The 16,373-nt window shown below is 42.9% G+C and overlaps 1 protein-coding gene across 2 annotated transcripts; it reads left to right on the top strand.

Moving 5' to 3' along the window:
* Positions 1-3,817: 3,817 nt before the first annotated feature.
* LOC115166294 (protein-L-isoaspartate O-methyltransferase domain-containing protein 2) lies at positions 3,818-14,125 on the top strand. 2 transcript variants are annotated; one of them, XM_029720157.1, is made up of 7 exons: positions 3,818-3,975; positions 4,138-4,170; positions 10,483-10,802; positions 10,972-11,074; positions 11,445-11,616; positions 12,197-12,320; positions 12,705-14,125. In XM_029720157.1, the coding sequence occupies exons 3-7, from the start codon at positions 10,496-10,498 to the stop codon at positions 13,136-13,138; spliced, it is 1,140 nt and encodes a 379-aa protein (XP_029576017.1). In that variant the 5' UTR covers positions 3,818-3,975; positions 4,138-4,170; positions 10,483-10,495; the 3' UTR covers positions 13,139-14,125. The 2 variants fall into 2 exon arrangements, with proteins under 2 accessions (XP_029576017.1, XP_029576016.1); XM_029720156.1 differs by having other exon boundaries at positions 3,818-4,045.
* Positions 14,126-16,373: the final 2,248 nt, after the last annotated feature.

Here is a 16,373-nt window from a genome sequence, read left to right as displayed (position 1 = left end):
CTCCGACCAGGGTCCTCAGTTCTTGTCCCGGTTCTGGAAGGCGTTCTGCACCCTCATTGGGTCATCGGCCAGCCTGTCCTCCAGGTTCCAACCCCAGTCCAACGGCCAGTCGGAGCGAACCAACCAAGACCTTGACTACTCTGCGCTGCCTGGTCTCCGCCAACCCCACCACCTGGAGCCAGCAGCTTGTGTGGGTCGAATACGCCCGCAGCACCCTTCCCTGCTCTGCCACGGGCCTATCATCTTTTGAGTATTCCCTGGGGTATCAGCCCCCACTCTTCCCTGAGCAGGAAAAAGAGTTTGGCATACCTTCTGCGCAGATGTTTGTCTGCCGCTGTCATTGTACCTGAAGGAGAGCCCGGTCGGCCCTCCTGAAGACCACCTCCAGGTATCGACGACAAGCGGATCGCCACCGGACCCCATATCCCCAGTATCGTCTCGGGCAGAAGATATGGCTGTCCACCCGGGATCTGCCCCTCCGGGTCGAATCCCGCAAACTCTCCCCCCGGTTTATCAGCCCGTTTCCCATCTCCAAAGTCATTAGCCTCTCTGCTGTTCATCTTCTGTTGCCCCGTACCGTTCATATACATCACACCTTTCATGTGTCCAGAGTTAAACCCATGTCTCACAGCCCTTTGTCTCCTGTTTCTATACCTTGATCCCGACCTCACTGGATTATTGACCCCTGACTGCCCTGACCCTGAGACTGCCTGCCATTCAGGACCCTTTGCACCTTCTCTGGATTTCTGACCCCTGCCTGCCTTTGACCTGTCGTTTGCCTGCCCTTGTATTAGAAATAAACTTTTGTTTCTTCGACACTGTCTGCATCTGGGTCATACCTGAAATGTGATAAAACTGGTATTTTAGAATATAATAGGTTATTAAAACTGCAATGGCACTATAGCTAGACATTTTTATGCAGTAGTTTACTTACTTTGTGTAAAGGTCTCATAACAAATGGGTTACCTGTCTCTCTGCTGGACATAATGCATTCCTAAGGGATTTTACCCAAAGTGACGTGTACTGGGCAGGGTTCGTATAACATTTCTTAAAATCTACACAAAAGAGGAAATCATATTATATATTATTGCAATCAGTAGACATCAGGGAACACCCATATATCTTTTAGTGTTTACATGTAAACTTTTGGAACTTGCAATTTGATTGTCTTTTCCAGACCACCTCAAACATTTTAAGCCATCATTGGGCTATATGTTCCAATAGTTTATTGAAATATAGACATGTGAATAGTGTCCAATACGGCTCCATGCAGCTGGTTGGCAGCTGTACAAAATCCCTCAGATTGGAGGAGCATACTACTGAGATGAACTTGATCAAGTTGATTTCACCTGTTGACTCTCTCTCAATGCCACACACTTGTCACTAATTATCAGGCCTGCCCTGATAGGCTCATTCACACTTTTAGTTTGTATTTAAATCCTGTTCATTTTGCACAAGCTGGACATCCATGAATAAGAATGTGTTCTTCACTGACTTGCCTAGTTAAATAAAGGTAAAATAAAAGAAATAAAAAATCCTATTAGCGCTCTGAGATACATTGGAATAGAAATGGTCAAGATGTCATGCAACGGAGGGGACATTGAGAGGAAACTACTTCAAAAGGGAATCTTTTTGGATCCACAGCCTCAACACACTGTCTCCTCTTGGCCTTAATGAGGAGTTTGACTTTAAACTTTCTTTAGTTCTAAAAATGTCCAAACTACTGTTTTTACCTTAATTGAATAGTGTATGTATATTATTTTCAATATTTATCACATTCCTCATGTATGGTTATATATTTTGATATATTGAATGTTGATATTGTGAACCAATATGATATATTTTTACCTCCTGTTTCAGGAAGTGATGTCACTGAGCACTGTTCCTATATATAGGACCTCCCACCCCCACCTGGGATATGGATGCCTGATGAAGACCTAAGGGTCGAAACGTTGTAACAATAAAATCACCTGGGAGCATGAACAGCAGTGTGCGGCGCTTTTGTTTTTCATGTATTTACATCCTGTCAAGACTTTCCTCAGTTTCTTTCCAGTTGTATGCATCCAAGTTAAAAATAATATTTTCCATGTATAATTTAGTTGTCATAACATTAAGATGTCATGTAATGTCCTTATTTAAGGTATATTGGTTTAATAGATTCATCCTTATGACCGTTACCTTTTATTTATGCAACCTGCTTACAATGTCTCTCCTTTGTTGCAGAACCACACACAAATCCAACTTTACCATGTCCAACCACAAGCCCTCAATAAATATGTGAACTTTGGCACTGTCTCTGTTGTCTGCTTGCTCTCTGAACGGAGCCTAATTACCTATATTGGGTTTCTTAGTATATTTTTCAGCAGCCATATTGGAAATGACCTCCAGGGGGGTAATGGACAAAATCTGTGATGGCACTATAGTCAAAAATACTTATTTAGACATGCCCTAACTGTATGTGAAATTTGGTGGCTCTATCTCAAAGTCCACAATGTTTTCACGTAGCCGCTGGATTATGGTCAAAATGATCTCAATTGGACCCTCAAAGTCTTTTAGAGTACTTTATGATCAGAATTATTGTCTATATTATCTGTAGGATTTAGTTAGTCGGTAGATAACATTACAAAGTAATTTTTATATTGTTTGGAATGATTTTACCCTATTTTCTTCTAATAGGAAATCCGGATATCAGCAATTGAGTGACAGGCTTCCCAGGCTGCCTCCAACCTTTAAAATGTCCCTTAAGGTATCTAGTATTAGTGTACAAAGTTTGATACTTGCATCAGAAAATGGAACAATTATTTCACCTATGCGCTGGACTATACTATTACTACTACTAGTTTTGTTAACCATCAAAGAGTGGGTCCACCAGTCAAAATCTGGATAAATGCTCTGAAGTGCATTCCATGATAATTTCACATGCTTATTGCTATTGATTTCTATGATATAGGCATAAGGGTTACAATTGGCATATTACAGGCGTACAGCCCACATTCTGCTTTATGTTTCAAGTCAAACAAGTTCAAAAACTTTGGGGTGATATTCCAAAATTGCATTCAAAGCCTAATTTCTAAACTAGGTAAAATGAGTTTCATATCGGATGTTTGTGGATATTTCGTTTACTCTCGTCAATAGCTATTGAACCAAGCATGCCATAACTATGAAGATGTTATATTCTGAATCAGGGGTGGATGGATCAATATCCACACCTTTTTTTGTTCCTTTTTTAAAACTATTTTTAAATAAGATCTCAAGATTTCCACCTTCAATAGCTCTTAGGCAAAGCATGCCATGACTATGAAAATGTGATATTGTGAATCAGGGGAGGATGGACGCTTTGTGTAAGAGCTATTGAAGATTGAAAGCAAAAAAATGAAAAAGTGCATTTTTGTCCATCCTCCCCAGATTCAGAATAGCCCCACTAAAAAGAAAATCACAATTTCAACAACAACAAAAAAATTGATTTTTGTCCATCTTGCTTTGCCTAAGAGCTATTGAAGATTGAATGCTAAAAAAAATACTAATAAATACGAAATGTTCAACAACAAAAAAGCTGTGTATTTTTGTCCAACCTTCCCCTGATTCAGAATATATAATTTCAATAGTCAAGGCGAACTTTGTGAAAGAGCTATTGAAGATTGAAAGCAAAAACAATATTATAATAAGACATAAATAAATAAAAACAGTGGATTTTTGTACACCCTCCCCTGATTCAGAATGCATCATGGTCATGTCACTCTTTGTCTAACAGCTATTGGCTACACCGATTATCAAATTTAAAATAATTTTACCTAGTTCATTTTCCATTGGAGATTTAACATTTCGGCCAATGCAAGACGAGTACAACTCTCCCTCTGCACGGGGGTACTGACTGATCACAGTTTGGTGTTTGTGTGACGTTAGTGTCAGCTGGTCAATGTTTACGTCCAGAATTGTGGCGACATCTATTGAATGTTTATGGGGGAAAACGAGAAGGTAACAACATCTTTTTTTCGAAATACAGTTGACACTATCAGCAGCGTCAATTAACCGTCACATCCATAAGGTAAAGACCGCTGCTTCGTATTTCTTATGGCGAGTGTCTTTGTTAGCTCCAGCAAGACAATAATTTATCTTCTCTCCCGTGTACCCCTGCAGAGTGCTTCGTTGACGACATCAACAGAGACAAAGGTGATGCATGTTTATTTATGTATCTCGCGTTGAAGCAGCAGTTCGATGACATGTTTTGTTTGGTTGTTAAATATCAAATTCCCCATATCAAACTATTTGAAAGAAGATTAAGAAAAACACTATGAATGCGCAACAAATGCTTACCCAAGTGTTGGCTGCAGTACTTTTGGTGATAATAAGAATATTTATGTAAACATATACTATTTTGTTATTCAGTGGCGCAGCTGTATTTTGTGTGTGCGTTGATTGGTGGGAAATATGCATCACTGAGAGGATTCGATTATCTGGTCCGGGCGCCCTGTTATGCGTGTTTTTCATTGGGTGAAAGTAGTGCCATTTGTTTTGGAACCGGGCTGCCTCCTGGGTGTGAGCCAGGTACCTGGTTCAATGCACACGGCGAAATCGGCTCAAAACAAAAGTGATGTAATTAATCACGTTGATTAACGACTAGGATTCTGTGTTATCACATGCACAAATGATTACTTTTGATATAAACGCCCTATCTGCCTTACAATGAAACTAGTTTGAAAATGCAAAGGTATATTATATGGTAAAGAGATGCATTTCTGGACGATACACCATGTTTTCTTGTTGCCAACATCACCGAGCGTCCGAGATTATGCCGCGTTCATCTGATAGTCAGAATTAGGAAAATATGACATTTTCATTTTCTAACCGGTTGTAGTTATACACGTGCCACGTTCAACTAATCAGCAAATCGGACATTTCAGTTTTCTAGTACCGACTAGCAGATGAACGCGGCATTGATGTTCGATTTCAGATGGGCGCTCCTCCCTCACTGCTTTTGCCCGGTCACGTCAAGGGACATAGACAGGTGCTCAACGGCTCAGCATAATCGAATCCGCCTACTCCTGCAGTTACAAAGAAGGCGTCTCCACCATTACTAGGATTATCGTGTGCTGTGGCAGTGACACCGCCCAGCTACTCGTGAAAGCAGAACATAATACGAGTTTATTTGACTAGTTTGTAATATAAGAACTTAATTAAATGCCCGAAGAAAGAGGTTCTAAAACAGGCCTGTCTTTTACACACACCTTCAGACCCAAAATGACATGTTCAAAGCTCATTCTCTCTCCAACTAGAACTCATTCCAGGGTTTTTCATTGTTTTACTATTTTCTACAATCTGTAGAGTAATAGTGAATACAAACTATGAAATAACCCATATGGAATCACGTAGTAACCAAAAAGGTGTTAAACAAATCAAAATATTTTATATTTGAGATTCTTCAAAGTAACCAGCCTTTGCCTTGATGACAGCTTTGCACTCTCTTGGCATTCTCTCAACCAGCTTCATGAGGTAGTCACCTGGAATGCATTTCAATTAACAGGTGTGTCTTGTTAATTTGTGGAATTTATTTCCTTCTTAATGCATTTGAGCCAATCAGTTGTGTTTTGACAAGGTAGGGGTGGTATACAGAAGATAGCCCTATTTGGTAAAAGACCAAGTCCATATTATGGCAAGAACAGCTCAAATGAGAAACAACAGTCCATCATTACTTTAAGACATTAAGGTCAGTTAATCTGGAAAATGTCAAGAACTTTGAAAGTTTCTTCAATTGCAGTCGCATCAAGCACTGTGATGAAACTGGCTCTCATGAGGACCTCCACAGAAAAGTAAGACCCAGAGTTACCTCTGCTGCAGAGGATAAGTTCATTAGAATTACCAGCCTCAGAATTTGCAGCCCAAATAAATGCTTCAGAGTTCAAGTAACAGACACATCTCAACATCAACTGTTCAAAGGAGACTGCGTGAATCAGGCCTTCGTGATCGAATTGCTGCAAAGACACCACTACTAAAGGACACCAATAATAAGAAGAGACTTGCTTGGACCAAGAAACACGAGGAATGGACATTAGAGCGGTGGAAATCCAAATTTTCGATTTTTGGTTCCAACCACCGTGTCTTTGTGAGACTCAGTAAGTGAACGGATGATCTCCGCATGTGTGGTTCCCAACGTGAAGCATGGAGGAGTTGTGATGGTGCTTTGCTGGTGACACTGTTGGTGATTTATTTAGAATTCAAGGCACACTTAACCAGCATGGCTACCACAGCATTCTGCAGCGATACGCCATCCCATCTGGTTTGGGCTTAGTGCGACTATCATTTGTTTTTCAACAGGACAATGACCAAAAACACACCGAGGCTGTGTCAGGGCTATTTGACCAAGGAGAGGGATGGAGTGCTGCATCTGATGACCAGGCCTCCACAATCACCTGACCTCCACCCAATTGAGATGATTTGGAATGAGTTGGACTGCAGAGTGAAGGAAAAGCAGCCAACAAGTGCTTAGCACATGTGGGAACTCCTTCAAGACTGTTGGAAAAGCAGTCCAGGGGAAGCTGGTTGAGAGAATGCCAAGAGTGTGCAAAGCTGTCATCAAGGCACAGGGTGAAGAATCTAAAATATTTTGATTTAACACTTTATTTGTTACTACATGATTCCATATGTGTTATTTCATAGTTTTGATGTCTTCACTATTATTCTACAATGTAGAAAATAGTACAAATAAAGAAAAACCTTTGAATGAGTAGCTGTGTCCAAACCTTTGACTGGTGTGTGTGTGTGTGTGTGTGTGTGTGTGTGTGTGTTGCGCAAGAAAAATCTACATGTAAAGTGTTACCAAGTAAAAGGTGCATTGTGTCCCCAGAGGATACAACAAGACTGAAATACTAAACTTAGTTAATATCTAAGATCCTTCTCATCAATCATCTGTTGTGAAAGCCATTGTTGGCAACACGTTCTACTTTACCAGAGGGGCGTCAAGGAAACCTGAGGGAACATTTTCTCTTCCAATTAAGAAATCAAATCAAATTTTATTTGTCACATACACATGGTTAGCAGATGTTAATGCGAGTGTAGCGAAATGCTTGTGCTTCTAGTTCCGACCATGCAGTAATATCTAACAAGTAATCTAACCTAACAATTTCACAACTACCTTATACACACACAAGTGTAAAGGAATGAATAAGAATATGTACATAAAAATATATGAATGAGTGATGGTATAGAACGGCATAGGCAAGATGCAGTAGATGGTATAGAGTACAGTATATACATATGAGATGAGTAATGTAGGGTATGTAAACATTATATAAAGTGGCATTGTGGCTTGTGATACATTTAGTACATCAATTTTTCCATTATTAAAGTGGCTAGAGTTGAGTCAGTATGTTGGCAGCAGCCACTCAATGTTTTGAAGCACCTGTACTGACCTCGCCTTCTGGATGATAGTGGGGTGAACAGGCAGTGGCTCGGGTGGTTGTTGTCCTTGATGATCTTTTTGGCCTTTCTGTGACATCGGGTGGTGTAGGTGTCCTGGAGGGCAGGTAGTTTGCCCCCGGTGATGCGTTGTGCAGACCTCACTACCCTCTGGAGAGCCTTACGGTTGTGGGCGGAGCAGTTGCCGTACCAGGCGGTGATACAGCCCGACAGGATGCTCTCAATTGTGCATCTGTAAAAGTTTGTGTGTTTTTGGTGACAAGCCTTCTTCACCACGCTGTCTGTGTGGGTGGACCATTTCAGTTTGTCCGTGATGTGTACGCCGAGGAACTTAACTTTCCACCCTCTCCACTACTGTCCCATCTATGTGGATAGGGGGCTGCTCCCTCTGTAGTTTCCTGAAGTCCACGATCATCTCCTTTGTTTTGTTGTCATTGAGTGTAAGGTTATTTTCCTGACACCACACTCTGAGTGCCCTCACCTCCTCCCTGTAGGCTGTCTCATCGTTGTTGGTAATCAAGCCTACCACTGTAGTGTTGTCTGCAAACTTGATGATTTGAGTTGGAGGCGTGCATGGCCACGCAGTCGTGGGTGAACAGGGAGTACAGGACAGGGCTGAGAACGCACCCTTGTGGGGCCCCAGTGTTGAGGATCAGCGGGGTGGAGATGTTGTTACCTACCCTCACCACCTGGGGGCGGCCCGTCAGGAAGTCCAGGACCCAGTTGCATAGGGCGGGGTCGAGACCGAAGACCCAATTACCATTAATTGTGGAGAAGGTTAAAGAGTGGCCCACTGTGCTTTCACGTACCTCAGGTAATCCAATCAGGAGCTAACTTGACAATGCATCCTACGCAGTCATGGGTTAACAGGGAGTACAGGAGGCGGCTGAGCATGCACCTTTGTGGGGGACCTGTGTTGAGGATCAGCGTGGTGGAAGTATTGTTTCCTATTTTCTTTAAAATAACATCAAATTGATCAGAAATACAGTATAGACATTGTTAATGTTGTAAATGACTATTGCAGCTGGAAACGGCAGATTTTTTTATTATGGAATATCTACATAGGCGTACAGAGGCCCATTATCAGCAACCATCACTCCTGTGTTCCAATGGCACATTCTGTTAGCTAATCCAAGTTTATCGTTTTAAAAGGCTAATTGATCATTAGAAAACCCTTTTGCCATTATGTTAGCACAGCTGAAACCTGTTGTTTTGATAAAGAAGCAATAAAACTGGACTTCTTTTGACTAGTTGAGTATCTGGAGCGTCAGCATTTGTGGGTTCGATTACAGACTCACAATGGCCAGAAACAAAGAACTTTCTTCTGAAACTCGTCAGTCTATTCTTGTTCTGAGAAATGAAGGCTATTCCATGCGAGAAATTGCCAAGAAACTGAAGATCTCGTACAACGCTGTGTACGACTCCCTTCACAGAACAGCGCAAACTGGCTCTAACCAGAATAGAAAGAGGAGTGGGAGGCCCCGGTGCACAACTGAGCAAGAGGACAAGTACATTAGTGTTGAGTGTGAGAAACAGACGCCCCACAAGTCCTCAACTGGCAGCTTCATTAAATAGTTTCCCGCAAAACACCAGTCTGAACGTCAACAGTGAAGAAGCGACTCCGGGATGCTGGCCTTCTAGGCAGAGTTGCAAAGAAAAGCCATATCTCAGACTGACCAATAAAAATAAAATATTAAGATGGGCAAAATAACACAGACACTGGACAGAGGAACTCTGCCTAGAAGGCCAGCATCCCGGTGTCGCCTCTTCACTGTTGACGTTGAGACTGGTGTTTTGCGGGTACTATTTAATGAAAAAATACTGAGAAATAATGATTTTTCACCTAGTCGGCTCGGGAATTCGAACCAGTGCCATGTGATAACCCTCCAGAAGGACAACCATCTCTGCAGCACTCCACCAATCAGGCCTTTATGGTTGAGTGGCCAGATGGAAGCCACTCCTCAGTAAAAGGCACATGACAGCACGCTTGGAGTTTGCCAAGAGGCACCTAAAGGACTCTCAGACCATGAGAAACAAGATTCTCTGGTCTGATGAAAACAAGATTGAACTCGTTGGCCTGAATGCCAAGTGTCATGTCTGGAAGAAACCTGCCACCATCCCTACGGTGTAGCATGGCGGTGGCAGCATCATGCTGTGGGGATGTTTGCGCTCAGGACCTCAGACTGGGGCGACGGTTCACCTTCCAACAGGACAACGACCCTAAGCACACAGCCAAGACAACGCAGGAGTGGCTTCGGGACGTCTCTGAATGTCCTTGAATGGCCCAGCCAGAGCCCAGACTTCAGGTCTCTGGAGAGACTTGAAAATAGATGTCTAGCGACGCTCCCCATCCAACCTGACAGAGCTTGAGAGGATCTGCAGAGAAGAATGGGAGAAACTCCCCAAATACCAGTGTGCCAAGCTTATAGCGTCATATCTAAGAAGACTCAAGCCTGAAATTGCTGCCAAAGGTGCAAAAAAGTACTGAGGAAAGGCTCTGAATACTTATGTAAATGTAATATCATTGAAAAAAATTAATTAGCAAACATTTGTAAACCTGTTTAGTATAAGGCTGTAACATAATGTGAAAAGTCAAGGGGTGTGAATACTTTCCGAATGCACTGTAAATTATGAACGTCCTATGTCAAGTATGACTTTTTACAGATATAAATTGGATAGTGTCCTGTTCGCACAGTTGAATAAATAGTATATAATAGAACAGCAGTGTTGACTGTGTGAGTATGTGTGTGTTTATGTGTAAGGGTTGTATGTGTATGAGAGTCGGTGCATATAGTCTGTAAAGTGTGGATAGTCTCTGAGGTACAAATAATCTCTCAGGAGCAGGTCTGAGCAGGTAGACAGCAAGGGTTAGCTGTTCAGCAGTCTGATGGCCTGGTGGTTGAAGCTGTCTCGGAGCCTTTTGCCCTGAGACCCGATGTTTCGATACCGTTTGCAAGATGGTAACAGTGAACAGTCTTTGAGGAGATGAGGGGGATGAATCAATCTGAATCAATTGATCAATATTTTTAGACACCTTTTTGTCAGACTCTATCCTCATCTCTCTCTCAGCGAGTCTGTGAGGATGGGAGGAGCCGTGAGTGCGGGGGAGGACAACGATGAGTTGATTGACAACCTGAAGGAGGCTCAGTACATCCGCTCGGACCTGGTGGAGCAGGCCTTTAGGGCCATCGACAGGGCCGACTACTATCTGGAAGAGTTCAGAGACAGTGCCTATAAGGACCTGGCCTGGAGGCACGGCAACATCCACCTCTCAGCACCCTGCATCTACTCCGAGGTGATGGAGGCCTTGGATCTCCAGCCTGGCCTGTCCTTCCTCAATCTGGGCAGTGGTACGGGCTACCTCAGCACTATGGTGGGACTCATACTGGGTGAGTCAGGATGGCACAAACCTCACCTGGCCAGGTGAAACAAAATAAAACAATTATAAGGGCAAGAGTGGCTTAAAAAAACATTTTTACCATTGCTTTACATAAGAAAATGGAAAATAAGATGGAAAGTGCAAGTGTACTCGCACCTTGTTTCTCCCCTTTACTGTAGGTCCATTTGGAGTGAACCATGGGGTGGAGCTGCACCAAGATGTCATTGAGTATGCATACCAGAAACTGGAGTTTTTCATCAAGACCAGCGACAGCTTCGACAGGTAGGAGTTTCATGATGAAAATGACAATGTAGGAATTATACCAGAGTTATGAGCTATCAGGAGAATCCAGTTAATTGGCTATAACTCTGGTTTAATGCCATTTAACTGGATTATCCTGATAGCTCCTATAACTCTGGTATACCAGGAGAATCCAGTTAAATGGCATTATACCAGAGTTATAGAAGCTATCAGGAGGATCCAGTTAAACATAATTATTCTGTAACAAGCTAGTAAGATAACATACTGCAGTTATGGTGGGTAGGCTGATTCTCCGAGGAAACTGTTTCGGGAGTGCTACAGGTATCCAAGAAACATCAGACGTGGCTCTGGAATGGGGGAATCATAGGTGTGTGTGTGTGTGTGTGTGTAGGTTTGAGTTCTGTGAGCCCTGCTTCGTGATGGGGAACTGTCTGGAGATAGCCCCAGAGAGTGGTCAGTATGACAGGGTCTATTGTGGAGCTGGGGTGCAGCAGGAGCAGGAAGACTACATGAAGAACCTGCTCAAAGTGGAGGGAATCCTAGTGCTGCCATTGGAGGAGAAGGTCAGCACTCGCACATGCACACCCCCAGTGGAGACTGCTGAGGGAAGGACGGCTCATAATAATGTCTGGAATGGAGCGAATAAAATGGTATCGAACACATGGAACTCCGCTCCAGCCATTACCACGAGCCCGTCCTCTCCAGTTAAGGTGCCACCAACCTCCTGTGAGCCACACACAGACACAAAATGTGAAACAGAATGGTGAGCGTAACAATCAGGATGGTTTCACAAGGCTAAAACCAGAATAAACTTATATAAACTCACCTCTTAACCCAGTGCTATTTCTAGATATATATTTCTTGATATATTCTGGTGTCATCTTCCCTGTCATACAACTCTGTTGTAGACTTTGTTGTCTCATCTTTCTTGGTCCCGCTCCTAGAAATTGTTTGTTTGTATACCTTCTATACACATTGAGACATTTTGATACTCATTTCCTTTGTGTGTAGCTAATGCTCTGTGCTCCACTTGTGACTTGGGTTTAGAGAAAGATCCGTATATAAATACATATTTCTTAACACTGCTTACTACAAACAAATCTCCAGTACACAAACACAGTATTGCCCTTCCTCTCTCCTTAGTTGACCAAGATCATTCGAACAGGCTACAACAGCTGGGAGACCAAAAACATAATTGCTGTGTCCTTTGCCCCACTGGTGTTGCCCAAACACAGAGATAACAGCAAACCCAAAGCAGTGCCTTTACGTAAGTACTGTACTAGCACATCTGTCATATGATTGTCTATGTAACAGAGGTCGTTTTCCAAGTGAGCCGTTGTGATGAGTAACCATATCGAAGATCTGGGCCGGTATTCGCAAAGCATCTCAGAGTAGGTACTTATCTAGGATACATTTTGCCTTTTAGATTATAATAAATGACAGGGGGGGGACCTGATTCTAGATCAGCTATCCTACTCTGAGGCTTTGTGAAAACAGGCCCTGGAGACTCAGAACCACGGGGGGAGGTGACAGTTGTTGAACAATATGTTGTCTCAAATACATGTTGGACTAGTTACAAAATGGGAAGGCAGAACTTCCATCACTTACTATGAAATGGTTTCCTCTTGTCATTTTTTGTGTACCTCCTCAGCGACCATGTTTGAGGTGCGGACTCTGCAGGACTTGGCTCGCATCTCTATCCGTCTGACGTTAAAGAAGACAGTGGCGGGGCCAGGGCCATTGCCCAGGAGGAGGTTGGCCCACAACGGGGAGCAGCTCCGGCAGAGGCGGGCCCAACACTGTGGCTCCACCCTGCGCTCCAACCGCTACGTATTCATGAGCCGCCTCATCCCCGGGCCGATGGACGACAACAACAACCGCTCAGACACAGAAGAGGAGGAAGAAGAGGGGAACTGCAGGATTCTAGGAGAACCTGAGGAAGAGCAGGAGGAAGAGGGGGAGGAGAGTAGGGAGGGCGGTGCCCTTCTACATGAGGCTCCAGTGAACCTGCTAAGAGAAAGGATCCTGGGCCTGCCGCTCCCTGAGCCTCTTAAGATGTACATGCTCCACTACAGAGAGAAGTAGGGAGGGACAGGAGATAAGAAGCTGTGCTCCCATTCTCTAACTTGTTCCCATCCCTATGCTCTTGACTCCCCTTTCTGGATACAAAAGTAATTAATAGCCTGATAACTCCACGGGAAAGGCTAAAATGAGGTCCCATCCGAATTCAAAATGTAAGCCCTAGAAACTTCATGTTGAAGTGAATAACTAGAAGAATTGGATGAGTAGAAGCAATATGGTAATAGCTCCCCCTTCCCCGATAGCCCAGGTACGCCTATCTAATCTACAGAGGTGCCTAAGCGGTAGAGGTCGAGGTTGGAAAACAAGGATTTAGGGATTGGGAGCTTCCTTAGTCACCCCTACGCCCAGAAGCCCCCACCAGCCCCCTAGGACTATTCCAACAAACCCTCTGAAGACTAGTCTCATCTCACTCAATGCCCCACCCATGAACTCTATCTTGTCTTGTGCCTGACACTGGCACCCAGTCTCAAAGACCTTCTTTCCTCCCTCTTTTTGAATTTTGTAAATGTGATTTTTCTGAGAATGATGATTTTGACCGAACAATTCAGGAGAGCTTTTGAGATCAACTTACAAGAACTGAAAGCCCCAAATTGTGTGGAAATATTTGCTCATTCTGTGTACACATCTGTAAGATCTTCTCATATCTTACTGTGCTCTGCATTGAATATACTTGTTGAGAGCAGGGGTGACAAACAAGAGTCATTTAACTGAAGAGACCATTTCTGTTAAGGCAAATGTCAAGAGGGCTACAGGCATGAAAAAAGTATATTAACACATTTTTACACAGTATAGCAAAGAAATTACCACATTGTCAAACAGCATTACCCGAATTTACTCTCGTTTTGTGAATTCTTATTTCTTCAACATCAAATAATGGGAGACTTTGGACCATAGAACACCTTTGGATTAGGGGTAGAAAGTGAGAAATGTGGGAAAGCAATTTACTATTAGGTTCTCAAAGCAGATCTGTAATTAAAGTAGTAAATAATGTACAGTGAGGTCCAAAGGTATTTGGACAGTGATACATTATTTTGTCTCTGTACTCCAGCACTCTGGATTTAAAATGTTACACTATATATACACAAAAGTATGTGGACACCCCTTCAAATTAGTGGATTCGGGTATTTCAGCCACACCCGTTGCTGACAAGTGTAGAAAAGCTCTCAGAACGGGCCCGCCGAGTACTGAAACAGGTAGCGTGTAAAAATCGTCTCCTCGGTTGCAACACTCACTACCGAGTTCCAAACTGCCTCAGGAAGCAACGTCAGCACAATAACTGTTCGTCGGGAGCTTCATGAAATGGGTTTCCATGGCCGAGCAGCTGCACACAAGCCTAAGCTAACCATGTGCAATGCCAAGCTTGGGCTGGATTGGTGTGAAGCTCGCCGCCATTGGACTCTGGAGCAGTGGAACGCGTTCTCTGAAGTAATGAATCACGCTTCACCATCTGGCAGTCCAACTGACAAACCTGAGTTGGCAAATGCTACCTGCCCCAATGCATAGTGCCAACTGTAAAGTTTGGTGGAGGAGGAATAATAGTCTGGGGCTGTTTTCCATGGTTTGGGCTAGGCCCTTTAGTTCCAGTGAAGGGAGATCTTAACACTACAGCATACAATTACATTCTAGACGATTCTGTGCTTCCAACTTTGTGGCAACAGTTTGGGGAAGGCCCTTTCCTGTTTCAGGATAATGCCCCCGTGCACAAAGCGAGATTCATACAGAAATGGTTTGTCGAGATCGGTGTGGAAGAGCCCTGACAATCCCATCGAACACCTTTGGGATACATTGAAACGCCGACTGCGAGCCAGCCCTAATCGCCCAACCTCATTAAAGTTCTTGTGGCTGAATGGAAGCAAGTCCCCGCAGCAACGTTCCAAGATCTAGTAGAAAGCCTTCCCAGAAGAGTGGAGGCTGTTATAGCAGCAAAAGGGGATCAACTCCACATCAATGCCCATGATTTTGGATGAGATGTTCGACAAGCAGGTGTCCACATGCTTTTGGTTATGTAGCGTACATTGAGGTTAAGGTGTGGGCTGCCGGCTTTAATTTGAAGGTATTTCCATCCATATCGGGTGAACGGTTGAGAAATTAACGCACTTTTTGTACATAGTCCTCCCCATTTTAGAGAACCAGAAGTATTAGAATAAATTCACTTGTATATTAAACAGTCAAAAGTTTAGTATTTGGTCCCATATTCCTAGCACGCAATGATTACATCAAGCTGTGACTCTACAAACTTGTTGGCTGCATTTGCAGTGTTTTGGTTGTTTCAGTTTATTTTGTGCCCAATAGAAATTAATGGTAAATAATGTATTGCCATTTGAGTCACTTAAGAGTAAAGAATATATTTTTCTGAACCCTTCTACATTGTGGATGCTACCATTGATTACAGATAATCCTAAGTGAGTCATGAATAATGAGTGAGAAAGTTAGTGGCACAAAGATCATAACCCTAAGACATGCTAACCTCTCTCTATTTCTATTAACAGGAGATGTTAGCATTTTTTTGTGGCTGTATAATATTTATGCCTAACTTTCTCACCCATTCATGGGCACAAAATGTGAAACCAAAAACAAAAGTGCAAATGCATCCAAAAAGTTCATAGTCACAAGCCTGATATCATTGCAGGCTAGGAATATGGGACTAAACTTTTGACTACTTTAATGAGTGAATTTTCCATGTTTGCTCCCCTAAAATGGGGGGCGGGGGGAAACGTATGTACAAAAAGTCGTAATTTCCAAACGGTTCACCCGACATGGATGTATTACCCTCAAATTAAAGCTGGCAGTCTGCACTTGAACCTCAGTCATTGTATCATTTTAGTACAGAGCCAAAACAACAAGATATGTCACTGTCCAAATACATTTGGACCTCACTGTGTGTATCCACCTGTGAAGGAATTTAAGCACTTATTTGTCTATATTGGAACCAGTGTGATGGACTGTGTGTGTTATGCTCTGATGCTGTTGAGGTATAAAAAAAAACCCCGAAATAAATGTTTTGTCTGAAGTTCTCAGTGCCAAACTTATCCAGCACTCGACGGGTCCAAATGTGTCTTGCTGTTCAGTTCTACATGTCAAATTGTTAATCGAATAAAAAAATAAATGTGTATTTAGAATAAATATCTACGTGTGACAAAAGATGTAAGTTGAACTATACTGCCAGAAAATCCAAAATGAGTGCCATTGATTAACACCAGACTTCTCAATCTTAGTTATTAATTTTGAATTACTGTGC

The sequence above is a fragment of the Salmo trutta genome, chromosome 28 (genome assembly GCF_901001165.1).
Source record: "Salmo trutta chromosome 28, fSalTru1.1, whole genome shotgun sequence".
NCBI lineage: Eukaryota > Metazoa > Chordata > Actinopteri > Salmoniformes > Salmonidae > Salmo > Salmo trutta.
Note: the sequence above shows the minus strand (reverse complement) of the source record. Positions and strands in the feature narration are given on the sequence as shown.